This window comes from Ascidiella aspersa, chromosome 9, assembly GCF_963924565.1.
Source record: "Ascidiella aspersa chromosome 9, kaAscAspe10.2, whole genome shotgun sequence".
Classification (NCBI taxonomy): Eukaryota; Metazoa; Chordata; class Ascidiacea; order Phlebobranchia; family Ascidiidae; genus Ascidiella; species Ascidiella aspersa.
In genome coordinates this window covers 21488879-21503229 of record NC_139455.1, presented here as the reverse complement: position 1 = coordinate 21503229, position 14351 = coordinate 21488879, and the positions used below count along the sequence as shown (strand labels likewise).

The window sequence follows — 14351 nt, the reverse complement described above, 5'->3', positions numbered from 1 at the left end:
AAAAGTTGTTCTAATTAAACAACAGCCCCTCTGGTAATTAAAATAATTCTTCTCCAAAACGACCCATGAGCGATAGACATCATTTACCCTGAAAAGGGCAACTCAAATATGTTGCCAAAACGTTGGAAAATAATATAATTACCAGAGTATCTGTTATTTGATTTTGATTAATATTATACCGGACAACAACAGTTAATATATTTAAATTGTACGTCGGGTGTGCACCAGTTAGTAAGAAGACCACAAACCTGTAAAGATTGATTTTTCCCTGGCTATCATCAGAATCGTCGGTCAATGTTCGTTTAGATTTTTTAACTTGTGTGTAAAGACTACCGTCCAGTGGGCCGGGCGAACGAGGTACGTCTAAAAAAATATATAGCATTTCCAGTCAATTTAAGCTCAAAGTTATAATTGCTATGTTTCAAACGATCTAGGTTTCACCAAGAACTACAGAACCTGAGGTTTCATGTTATTTTCGGCAAAACATTGCCACTAAATTGATAAACGAATTTGCCTGACAAACCTCCTTAAGTAAAATTCAAATTTTACTCAAAAAGAGCCAAATTGTCCGTTACGGGCAAAAGAGAACAAACTTGAATGGGTTTAACTTTGGATTATCATCGCCAAACCGCAATTATATAACAAATTAAATACAGGATACCTAAATCGTTTTTAGTGCAGCAAACTATGGGAGCAACGATTAATTAGCACGAAAACTATTTTAGGCAATATAATAAACTGAGTTTCCAACAACCAAGTACTGGACTAACTGTCTGTACTCTAATCTAAATTAGCATTCAACACAGCGAAGCTGGTCGGCTGTAAAGGCGATGAACACACTTGCGTTATTTTCACAATTTTTACAATTTTCGTACCCTGTTGGACATACGAAAATCAATATAGCTTTCCCAGTTGTCACTATCGACAAAGTTTATTAACACGCGAGCTAAAGCCAAGATTTTGCTGAAACACAGTAACTCCAGCTGCCAGCAGTAGCAGCGGAGGCAAGGCTCGGGAACTAAACTTTGTTTCGATTGATTTCGGGCGGATAAAAGCTCAGCAGGTCAACACTGTGTGTCACGAACCGGGTCTAGACGAATCTATTGATCTTTTGAAGACGAAGCTTTTCCCAATCCTGTTTATGTTTATTTTAACCGAATCTTCAGTTTTTCTTACCCTTGCGCATTTGCATGTTACAGGTGTGAAAATGTTAAAAAAACAACGAACGAAAATTGATTACTATAGTGCTTTTGAAGTGGCAATTTAACACTAGGTTTGGTGTACAAAAGTTAAAACAAAAAAAGTCGGTGTGCCGAGGACGTTTAATATGCAACATGTTGATTCAGAAATGACGTTGATGCCGAATAAAGTCATTTAGAATAGCGCAAGCTTCATTATAAGTCTCGGAAAACACAGTTTTAGGGGTAAAATACAGTGTTGCAATGACTCAAGTCAATTAAAAAGTCACTATTTATAAATGACTTGACTTGACTTAAGTATTTTAAACAATTAACTTGGGTTGAAATATAGCGCTTTCATGAAGCATTTAAATAAAAATAAAATTGAGTCATTTATTTCAATTTTTTCGCATAAAACAATTTGCTTGCCATAGGTCACGTTCTGGTTGTTTTTAGTTGAGATATTGCTCATATAATCGAACAAGTTTACCAAATACTTGGATTGGCACTTGATCTGCTATGTTTGGCAACTGACTAAATTTGGACTTAATTATTTGTAAATACCTTGTCTTGGACTTATGTCATTTCAACTTTACTTGTTTATACCACCACCGCAATAAACGGTACTCTTACTCAAAGTAACACTTGTTCAAGGACCGTTGCTCCATTTTAGTATGTAAAATATTGACATTGTGTTAGATGACACGTGATCGCAGAAAAATCGTAGAAAGTACAAAAATACGTAGAAAGTATAACCTCCGTTCGTGTGTCATACAAGTTGTACATCTTACCCGAGTCACTGAGGGACGATTCGTCAGTCATTAATCCTTTTAGTAGCGCTTTTCACATCCGAGAATTAAATCCACAGCGTGCTATACGACGACAGGCACAACACAACTAGAACACTATGGGGTAAATATGTTTACTCTGTACAACACCAGGCTGGAACGAATGTTCCAAAAATAGTTAAATCGCAAAAAGAGAATAATGATAAATGTATCACAAAAAACTTGAAGTGACTAAATGTTGTTACAAACGTAATCTAGTGCTTTAGAATATCGCCATGTATCTGTCACTATCGCTATGAGCTATGCGCGTCGGATAATATTAGGAAGAATTATTAATTGATTAAAATTGAAAAAGAAAAATTAAATTGAAAAGAAGTTGGGCTATAATAGAAAGTTAATTCTATTAAAGCCCCAATTTTAATATCAATGCCATGCGTAATATATTGAAAACACTAGGAATATAATCTACCGAGTGGGCTGCGGTAAAGACCGCAGACTAATCTTGATGTAAGCACCAGGTATGCAGGCTGCTCCGGATAGACCGAACGGCGAACGTTCTAGTGATTCTGTATATTTTTGATGCTAACACAACTTACACAACGCACTACAGGGTACACCTTTCGCTGGGATTAGATGAGCGTAAACATGGGTGATAAGTATTCCTGTTTGAACCTTTGAAGATGAACATAGTAACTTTTCGTAAAGGCATCTCAGTATTTCTGTGTAACATAATTCTTAAAAAAAAAAAAAAATTCGGAATTCATGTGGAGAATATTAAAGCCCATACATAAGTAGATATCATTTTGAACGATTCAAATAACTCTTTATTCATGTTGAAAATCAATAAAGAGTTATTCAAAATGTTCGAAATTATACCTACTTCTATATGGGCTTTGATGTTCTTACTGCGTCTAACTACAACCTCCAACCATTATGCTTCAAAACCAATAAGACCTCACTTCTGTAAACATCTTTGGATCATTCTCTTTGGCTTTCCGGCAGCGAATATTGCACACACGATTTGTGCGAAATTACCACCTGGTTTGTAATTTGCCGCAGCTGTATCGGGAAATGAGCTTACTCGCAGCAACTGCACGTATCGAAATTCTCTCCAGGTGTCACAACATAAATGACAGTGTTGCAATGATTTAAGTCGGTGAATTAAATTAAGTGCACTTAAGTCACTGTTTTTAAATGAATTGACTTGACTGAAGGTTTTTGGCCAAAACGACTTTACTTAACTTAAGTCTTTTGGACAGTTAGGTTATCATTTATTGTTTTTATTTAGCAATTTTTCACTAAATTGGGTTATTTAGTATCTTCGTTTTTGCACATAAAACCATTTTATTGCTACATGTTGCATTTATGTTATATTTTACTTGAGTCATTGCTCATAATCGGACGAGTTTGACAGTTTTAATAATTTGAACATTTATTTTTACGACAAGAACTTAACATGAAGTTGAACTTCTCTAATTACTATGAGATGACTTGGACTGGGACTTGACTTGCTATTTATTCAAAAGACTTGCACTTAAGGTATTTTTTGAAAGACGTCACTGGAACTTAAGACATTTCAAAATAATTAGTTTACAACACTGATTATGAAAACAACCCCCCCATCTCGGTAAATTATCTCTTGATTGTCTGATAACATTTTTACACAATCCTTGTGTCTGCTTTAGCTATTCAGAGCACACACTTTTCGCGAAACATTAATATTCTTAGAAATAAATCTTAACAGCTTTAACTGCCGAGCTAACAAGTACACTTTTTAACAAATCAAAAGGTCACACTCCACAAAACAAGACATAAGTCACGTTTAATTTCATTCGGAGTAGGTGAGTAAAGTTCGTTCAAAATTCATAACTGCTTAGTTCAAAAATGCCAGGTGATCTTGTAACGGGGAATTTACCTACTCAATCGTCCGTCTAAATGCAAAATTCGTAAGTTCTTTGTCAAACCTTTAACGACTTTGTTAGCATTAAAAGGTCCCAACTTGTAGTAGAAGTTATGAGGATCAAGCGATTATTCCTCATAACAGCGCAACAGAAGACCACACAATGCTAGCCAAATGATGCATATGGTCAGTATAAGCCTCGAGTAATCAAAGTCGGCGCCAGGGTAAATAAATCAGTAGCTGCAGGAAGGCGCGTCTGTTAACAACCCTGTGATGGTTGTCGACAAACAAAGTTTGGTTTAGTATCAGCAGTTGGGTAAACAAGTCGTTTTAAAATGACTTAAGCCCAATCAAGTTATTTGTCAAATAACCCAAGTCTAAGTCAAGTATTTTTAAAAAATAGTCCAGTTTAATGTAGCAAAAAAAAGACAAAACGATGGAATCTAATCGTTTTACGTGTAGAACTTAAGATAAAAAGCCCAATTTTATGATAAATCGTAAAATGAAAACCCTTAATTTCAACCAAGGTCACTTGACTCAATGACTGAAATCCAAGTCAAGTCATGTGTCTAAAAGACCCAAGTCAATTCAACTTATTTTACCCAAACGACTCAGTCAAGTTAAGCCATATGAAAACAGTGACTTGTGATCACTAAAGGCAGTCATTTGTCATTGACGTCATTAAAACAGTATCAGCGATAGAACGGTGTGTAGCCGTCATTTTACTATTCTACGCATTACAGAATTACGTCATTAGGTAAAATGGTCTTTCGATGAACTCAATCGTTCGGACTGCGTATAAATGCATTAAACGCAGGGCAAATATAGTTTTCATAATGGAGAATTAGAAATTCAAACAGTTTCAAACGGTTTAACGATTTCTCTGATGACACTCAGCCTTTGGAATGCATTGCAACCACACTTCTGATACAATAAATAAATACGAGTAACTGAAAAAGACTTCAAAATCTGATAAAACTTTCGAACTGACAAAACTTCAAAAAATAGAGACTTCTTTAATTACTGCAACGCAAGGCGATTCCTCAACCCGGAAATCTAAATCGATCTGCAGTATATATGAAGTTTACGTTTTTTGCAAGTTAACGTGGTTGGCTTGCTTGCTAAGCCATCATCTCTGCACAGCAGCAGCCCACTTCAAATAACGCCACAAGAGTGTAGAAGACAAGCCACTCGTCCTATCTCGAGCGCAACTAACCGCCGACCAAACTCGAGCGATTATGTTCTACTTGTAATCAGTAAAGTGGCCGCGGTTCTGCCTTTAATTGCAAACTCGAGCACTGCGGCCAGGAGCACAGGGGGCGAAATACGTAGTTGCTCAATGCGTAACCGGCTCTAAATATTTGATAGACCGGTTTTTTGAAGTTCTTTGAGGTTCACCGTGGTGTTTTTGCTTAGTTATTATACATTGGCTGTACAAAGGCAGAAGCTATATGTATAATCTAGCTTTACATCAACAATTCCAGATAATTTTAGGACAATCCTTTGAAACCCAATACAATTCCCGTGTAATACTCTTATGACAAAAAAATCAACTCGGTGCTGGTTAGGTTTGCCAATTGTTGTAAGTAAAAAAGGATAACTACTTAATTTACTAAAATAGACTTATGAAAGCTTGTTCTAAAAGTATCAAGTTTACCCCAGGTCGGGAACCCTATGGGTATCCGTCGGTCTCTACGCGGTAATACAACCTTTTTGATCTGCTAGTTGAATTAATACCGATGCAGCCAGGTGCTGGGGAAATTATAGACATTACGAAATCGTATTCTTTGTTGTTTTAAAAAAGAAATTAGTAAGACGTCGTAAAAATAAGCCCATACAGAAGTAGGTAACATTCTGAACGTTTTGAATATATTTTAGAATCAGTGCCTTCTCACTACGGTGAAAATGAACGAAGATATATTCGAAACGTTCAAAACGATACCTATTTTCTTTGATATTCTTACTACGTCTTACGAGTTACGACAACCTCCAACCACTATGCTCCAAAGAAGTGACTAGTTTATCCGGTCTCCTGTTTGGATAATAACAATCTATCGCGTTGAGCGCTTGGGTATGATGACACGTTGTTAATATATTTCGCTTAAAGTCATGAGAGTTGCCAATAGTACATTTTTAGGATTTTATAGGTAAGACTTACTCGGACAACAACTGCGATCCGTATGGCACAACTTTCTGACTTTACACAAAACCCTACGAAAATAATTGGCATACTTTTGATCAAAACCTAAAAACAATACATCTTCAAATATTCGAGCGTATATAGCTTTATAAATTGCTAAACTCGGTCGAGTAGTAGAAAACAACAAAATCCTTAAAGTCCGAGCTAGAGTCGTGTCTTTTTTCCATCCATTTTTGCGTTCACTTTTAGCGACAACATCGCAACACACTCACACAAGACGAGAGTAGATTCCCAGTAAGCTAATTTGAGCGACGGCGCATGCGGCAAAAACAAGTGCGTACTACTCCTGCTGTGTGCGGTTATAGGCAGGACAGCAAAACAAGCCTCCCCTATATCGTGAGGTATAGGTATGAGCGAAAACACGAATGGCTAAAGGAAGCCGAGCGCTTTCGAGAAGTCCAAGTCAACAGATTGAGGGATAGATAAAATAAATAAACAAGATAAAAAGGCGTTCTGGCTACTTTCGGATTGGCCAAAAGAACCACAGTGTCTTACGGACTACAACGCGGCCGCACTGGCATTTGCACAATACACAGCAAGGCATAATTAGTGGCCCTGGGCGTCACTTAAGCCTTCGCACCAGTCTATCTACAGTGTTTAGGTTTCCTGGCTAAGATTTTCCGCGGCTCAGTCCAGTTCGCCACGCTGCAGGGCTAAGTGCCTCACGGCCAGGCTTGCTTGCATCTCGAGATGCCCAGCAAATGCCTTTCGAACGGCGATTACGTAATGCAGTGGTTCTCAACCGGGGTGCCGCGGCACTCTAGGGTGCCTTTTTTAACGCTCAAGGGTGCCGAGAGATATTTGAGAATTCTTTGGGATTCCAATGTTTGCTCTGTTGGTAAGCTTCTTGACAATCTTTTGTGTACGATAGTGCCAATAATTAAAAAAGGTTTATCAAACCTTGTTGCACAGTTAATGTGCTGTTTCAATCTCGTTTATTGTAACGGTGCACTTAACCACCCAGCAAAAATACGAAGGGTGCTGCGAACTCCTTATAATTTACATAGGGTGCCGCAAGTCTAAAATGGTTGCGAAGCACTGACGTAATGGTAGAGCAGGCGGCGCAAAATCTTCGGTCATACCTTGCCAGAACCTTATCGAGCTCGACGAACAGCCCTTCAAAGCAGGGCCGCCAAAACTATCGAGTCTGCGACCCTTTTTAATCTATTAAAACTCGCGACCTTACTGCGTTTGACAGTTAAACACAACTTTTCTCGTTGCAAGTAATGTGCAACCACCTTTGTGACGGTGTTGGATTAGTTTTAGCAATTCAGAAAACTACAAGATGTATTAATACTTGTATATATAGAGAGAGATGCAGGTTTGTGTAAAATTATTACCGGTCTACTGGCGACCCAAGTTTAAGCACTGCGGTTTAAAGCAAGCATCAAAAGCTGAATCTGAAAACTGCGCTGTTATAGTTAACCTGTCGGACAACAGCGTCAAAGAACTACGGAACTAAACTAAATCTACAAACTGCCGATGTAACTTATCTTAAAACTGGAGCCAAATGCTGGATGCGGATCCCAAAATAACTAAAATGATCGAAAACTAAAAATCGCTGATTTTACATATTCTAGAAACAAGCAACACAATGTGAATAGCGGATCCCAAAATAACTCAAATATTGATGGAATTTATTTAAAGCGTCCATTCAAAGTTACCAGTTACAGCAGAATTGTCCACCATCGTCCTAGAAAACTAAAACTGACCACGCTTAAAATGAATAGGCTTCCGTGTACAGCCCTTGTCCCTATTTCACTGGGTTTATTAAACAAAGGGTGTGTATATATATAGAGATACTACCGTGACCCGAATTGGAATGTGAACCCGAATAAGGTTGGGGTTACGCCGAACTATTGGACACATTGGTAAACAATCAACTATCAAAGTATTTCCTGGATTGCCTGAGAGAAAGTCTGGCACTGAACAAATCTCAGGGCACCCGAATACGAGAGTACTGTAGGCTACATAACAGAAAATTAATCGATTAAACTTTCAAACGAGTATCGGAAAGTAAAATACAGAAAATGTTAGCATGTTAAGTGGACATGATACTATACAGAATCACAAGAGTACAATGACAAAATTTTGTGTAGGTAATAGTCTGAATGCTGGTTTTTAAAGTTATCCCCTCGTATGACTGTACGTCGATTTGTCGTATTACGTAAAGTGAGTATATTGGTACGCGATCGAAAAAATTAAAAAAAGTTTTCAAGCTGTAGTAAAAATAGCAAAGCCCATTTAGAAGTAGGTTTCATTTTTAACGTTTCCATTGACTCTTTATTCGTTTTCAACATGAAAATGCTACCTTCTTCTACACGGGCTTCGATATTCTTACTGCGTCTTACCACAACCTCCAATTTTTATATTTAAACTGTGCTTTTTAACATCATAATACCTACGCTACGCTAAAGCGACACACTTCCAAAAAGTTTACTAACAGGTGCCGTGGCCACAAGTTTTTATATGGGCCGCTGCTGACCCTTCGAAACACGTCAAGCAGGGGAGTTACACTGACAAGCGAGATCAGACATCCGGCATAACAGAGGAGGAAGTTCTATCGCCGAGGTTTTCTCTGACATGCGATATTGACAACAACTCAAACAAAGCTTGCTGTCATACGGCTTTCAATTGCTCAAGCGTTATGGACAGCTCTGTGTCGCAATCAAAATGTAACACCTGTAAACGGCTTGTAAACGATAACTGAAAACGAACAACATCCATACACACCTAAAAAAAAACTCCAAGAGCAAAATTTAAACAGGTGCAAAACCTAAAGACAGACACTTAAGAACGTACAAAATGAAAACTTCTAAATTGTCTGCATTATCTGCAAGTGCTGTATTGTTTTACCGCATCAGCCTCGAAAGGTTGGCAAAACGAACAACATCCATACAATTACACACCTAAAAACAAACTCTAAAAGCTAAAATTTAAACCCGTGCAAAATATAAAGACAGACACTTATGAACGTAAAAAATGAAAACTTCAAAATTGTCTGCATTATCTGCAAGCGTAGCATTGCTTAACCCCATCAGCCTCGAAAGGTTCGCATCCATCGATCTCACGAGGGTAATTGGTTCGGTCAAGTTTAAGCAAGCACCAGCAGACAGGCAGCCAACGCCCAGATGCACGATTGATCTAAGGCTGCAATCAATACAGTTTGAGACTCTCGCTGCACGTTATTCCGCTCAGCGACCTGCTTACCCAGCGAACTGTCAGTCGTCGAAGCAATTAGAAACGCGAAAGAACATTGTTAATTACGGAAAAAATAAAAAAAAATGATCATTGTTAGGTGGAACATTTGTGTCGCTATCGAGCAAAATATCAAGTCTGTCTTTCAAGCCGAATGTGTTTAGCTTAACCTTATTACCAAACTTAATTTCAAAAAGTTTTCAAAAATTGCTTGAACGAATTAAGAAACTGACGATGCCATTTTTATTGCAGAATATTGTTCTCTTGGAAACAACTCTTAAATTACTGACTTTGATTTGGTTTTAGTTCGGTTTTAAGAATAAGTTACTTCAATTCAAAGTCATTGTCGTTATTTATGTCCAAATGGCGACTGTCAACACATTCTCAACGTCGTCAACATTTATAACTTCCTATTCCTAAATATATTAGGGACCTGTCCATACCAGTTTCGTTGTGTATCATATACTCCTAAAAAGGTTTATATATAACACCTTTCGCAGGATCTCTTAATTGCTAAACTGTAGAAACAGGGATTTCCTTAAAAACTAGAAGAGAGACAAAGTAGTACGATGGTAATTCTGCCATGGTAACTCTTCTCATGTTACAAATTAAACTCATTGGAAAAATATTGCAACGCAGAAACTTTTTCATTATAAAAATACAGTTTTTGCTCACAAATTTAGCGTTACTCATTTCAAACTAGTAACAAGGCCAAACTTCCTCTCAATCTGGCCTGTTTACGTTGTTTAATACTACCTTGTTTAAAAAGTATGCTTAGCCTGATTAAGTAAATCAATCGACGGTAATTTTTATATTCCGAACTCCAGTCGACACTTTACATTCACATTTGGTTGCTACATAATGTGAGGTATCAAACCACATATGCGAGGTGTCAAACTCCTGTCGTTTCGCTTTCGAAAGATTAGGGAGGCCCGGTTTCCCCGATCACAAACGCAGCCGGACTTTGCCAAGCCTGTCGGCTGCGGTACACAACAAACAGATTAGAAACCCGACGCCCCTGTCTTGAAAGGTAACAATGTAGCGACACAAATTCGATCGTCGTCGCACACAACAAGATTCGTCGTCCAAGAATCGAAAGTATTGTAACGTTATATAGTTTTCCTTCCTTGCCGTGCTACCTCGTTTCGGCGCATATATAGGCTACAGGTGTGGGGTGTGCGCTTGTCATACTCTTCTGTATTTCCGTGGAAACAAAAGAACGCGGTTATCACTGTATTCTTCTTCGTAGGATTCACCGCCATCTTCATGAGATCTTTAGGTGTGAAGATTTCGTTTCTACGAATAACGAACTAAATTGACATACTCTTTATGTATTCCGTGGAAACCAAAGAACGCGGATCAGCAATTATTCCGCTGTATTCCTCGCCATAAGATTTCACCGCCATCTTGTTAAAATACTTGGGTGGGAAGATTTCGTTTCTTCCAATAACGAACTAAACACACTCGCTCTAATGCCGACACACACACATAAATTGTTTCTTTTCCTAAAATACTTAGGTGTGAAGATTTCGTTTCTGCGAATAACTAACTAAACACACAACATTTTCTCTAACACCTGGACACACACACACACACACAATTGTTTTTTTTTCTTGTGTAATTATAAAAATCTCCTACCTCAGGTAAAACATACAACGGACCGTTCTTACAAACGCCAAACCTCCGTATGGGAAGTTCTCACGCGACGCTTTTGCAGCGGCCAGCAATCGCCTCAGCCTATAGCAGCAGCATTAATAGGCGGCTGCAACCAGCGCTTATTAACCGCTCGGCGTCCTTAACTGCAATGATATTTTCGGCCGAGTTTGATTGTCGACGGAGGCAGCGGCGGCTAAGTCAAACTTAAGCGCTGAGTAGGCCCGGGGCGCCTTGAAGCGTTCATGTCAAGCCCGTCCATGCGCGACCGCAGTCTCCAGTCCAGCTTACGTAGCGTCTCTGGAATGTGGAAGTTTTCTGCGCTCGGTCGGTTAACGAATGCGGGCGAATGCTCGTGTTGTTTTTTTGGTGAAAGCGAGAGAGTCGGACGGGATGCATTGCTGCCTTCAACCGCGGTGAGTTAAACAGAGCCGTGTAGGACTGTGCGCGATCCTAGTCACGTACACCACAGTGCCGAAAACAATTTCTTAAGGTTTTTTGAAGTATAAACCCACCAAACAAGCCAACACTTAAATAACCTTGCTTAATATTTGGGATTTAAAGAAGGTGGATTTAAAGAAGTGTTTTAATTCGTTGAAATGGTCGAATCAAGTGGATGACAAATACTAAATTAGCACCGTGGCCTTGTTTAATGACGAATAATAAAATAAACCTTTTCGTGAAGAACAGTGGCCCGAATCATAAAAAGAGACACTTTCCGGGCATAATGGTTGGTGATTGTAGTAAGACGTAAAAAAACATCAAAGCCCATACAGAAGTAGGTATCCTTTTGAACTCTTCGAACAAAACCTTTATTTATTTTTAACATTGTCAAGTCACTTTCGGTTTTCGACATTGAAGAAAGGGGAAAAAATAATGACTCCAAGAGTCAAGCACTTTTTGCACTCTGTGATTGAACACATTGCCTTTTGGCTAAAGCAAGCGCCTGTCCCTCTATAAAGCACGCTGGTGTGTATCCCTCTTTATACAAATTCCTCTATGCCTGCCCCACCATGGAGGACTGCAGACTGCAGGTGGTCGCTAGGCAATGGTCATGCAATCTTCTTCCATGTCGATATTTTGTCGAGTCAGGTACTACAGGCCAAAATTCAAACAGACGACACACATTTCAAGACCTCGGTGCTCAGTGGGCAATGCGACGGGATCTAATACATGTGTCGCACTCACAGACTAGTTAGGGATACAATCCCCATATAGTTGCTGCTAAGGACAAGGTTTGACCTTACGTTCTCGAGCAAGACGTTTATTGGACAGTACGACAATCTGTATAAGGCAAACCATATGCACATCAAGTGCTCGCATTAGGCTACAGCTTGCCTCTTAACCAGGAGACTGCAAACTGCCCTTGCAATACGTCCAACCTTCTCGTCATCCACCCGACGAATGGCGACGCAATGCGAAAAGAAATCACACACAAAGAGATCACGCAGCGCTAAGAAAGCGGAGGCTCAGCAAAACGTACGCGAAAAATACGCGTTTCCCACCCACGCGATAAGACAAGCTACGATCCAAAACATGATACTATAACTTCTAGGACAATGCACTACGCTAGGAGGTAACGTGTAATGACGTAGACTCGACTGTTTTTAAGCTCAGTACGGTAACTGCCCTTTCGTGAGGCGCCGGGTTTCGGTCAATATGCCGGGTTAGGAGCAAGAAAAATATTATTGCTGCTTGGTACTACGAGATCTTCTAAACCAACAAGCACCGTCCATTAGCTGGGTTCACTCGACGTAGTGAGTGTTGACGTTGCGATATTTGCATTGTCACGCAACTGAATTTAACCTAAGTACACCCATTGTCACTTTAACTTCAGTTCAAAATGATTCGATAACTCCAAAGGCGGCATTTAAAAGCAACAGCTTCGCATATTTATAATACCGGCCCAAGCTGTTAAAATACTGCCAAAAACAGGTATTTGACCCTTGCCATTTAATTAGGACGTCGTCCATGCACAATTCGATAACTCAAAGTGACAATACCGTGTTAACAAGCTGCCACTAAGTTACTACCAACGAACCATCCAGTTGAAACCTTAAACAAATTTTGCCATTAAACGGCCCGAAAACACAACACGCAATTGGTTTTGGCGATAAATTATTTACGACCTATGACGGCCCACCACTAATATGCTTAGCCCGGAGTGGAATTCTAGTAAGGCATGTATAAATAATATGTTGGTGCACTAAGAAAATATCGAAACGAACATGTAGGTTTCTAAAAGACGGTAATTTAAACCTACAAAATGATCAATTTTTTTTTTATGATCGCTTTTTTTAAATTAACGGGTCAAATACCTTAATAATGTAACGAACAAGACTTGTTAAGGTTCCGAATAGCACATCTGGCCAGACGACTAAATGACTCACCGGGTTGAAACATTTCAAAGCCTATTGAATAACACTGACTTATTAGATCGAGTCAAGTATTTTAAAACGATTACTGAAATCGAGTTAAAATACCCTATTTTAAAAAAAGGTAACACTAATCGGCTCACGTCTACAAAAAACCTCCACAGATTACAAACTTTACTTGTTGACAACAGCTATCTTGTTGACAACACTTGCTGATCAACACTTGTTGACAACTTCTAATTGCGATCGATGTCAGCTTTAACATGAGTAGGCCAAAGGTGTCCGCCATTAACCATGTCTCCACGGCTGTACGAGTGTACGCATTTTTTTATCGCGTGTTCGGAATGCGGAAGGTTGTTTACTTGGAGCAAACTTGAAGCTACATGCGAGGCGCGACGGTTTGTGTTGCTTTAGCCAGGCGTCGACCACGCCATATGCAAGGCTACTGCAATACCTCAGCGAACTAAGCGCGCCGATACTTTTATAGAGCAATTTCTCCGAAAGTTGTGACGTTACAGAGTTGAGATTTTTGCACAGCCTTTGTATTGTCTTAAGCTTTCCAGAAAACACCCTTTTAGCAAAGGATATTTTAAAAAATATTAAAAAGTATGGGAAAATATGAATATTAATATTCATCAATATTCACCCTTAACTATCGAGCAAACAAGTTTTAAACTTTAACGAAGAGCATTTTTTGAACTTCAGCGGTTATGAAATTTCGAAGAAAAATTAAACACCCCTTTCGAATGTAATTCAACATCATCTATCGCTAATTTTGAAGATGGTGCCTCCTAGTTTAAAATGTTAAAGTTCGAACTTGTTAGTTCGACAATTAAGGGTAAATATTTATGCACATAGCTTGTTGTAATAGTTTTTTGCTAAAAGTGTGTTTGCTGAAAAGCTTTAACCAATACAAGGACCGGGTAAAACAACTCTGTAACGTCACAACTTTCGGAGATATTGCTCTATAAAGATCTCGGCTCGTTCATTTAGCTCAGGTTACTGCAGAGACGGTGCTTAAACCATGTTGGTGGTGTGTAACTTGTCGTCTAATGCACC

The 14351-nt window shown here is 38.9% G+C and overlaps 1 protein-coding gene across 1 annotated transcript in view; it reads right to left on the bottom strand.

Moving 5' to 3' along the window:
• LOC146133569 (uncharacterized) overlaps positions 1-2054 on the bottom strand; it is a 49439-nt gene extending 47385 nt beyond the window's left edge. Inside the window, exons 1-2 of the mRNA XM_083397793.1 lie at positions 1970-2054; positions 249-363 (exon numbers count right to left, since the gene is read on the bottom strand). Coding sequence (XP_083253919.1) covers positions 249-363; positions 1970-2000 — 146 coding nt within the window. The 5' untranslated portion in view covers positions 2001-2054. The remainder of the gene's footprint in view (positions 1-248; positions 364-1969) is intronic.
• Between the last annotated feature and the right edge of the window lie 12297 nt (positions 2055-14351).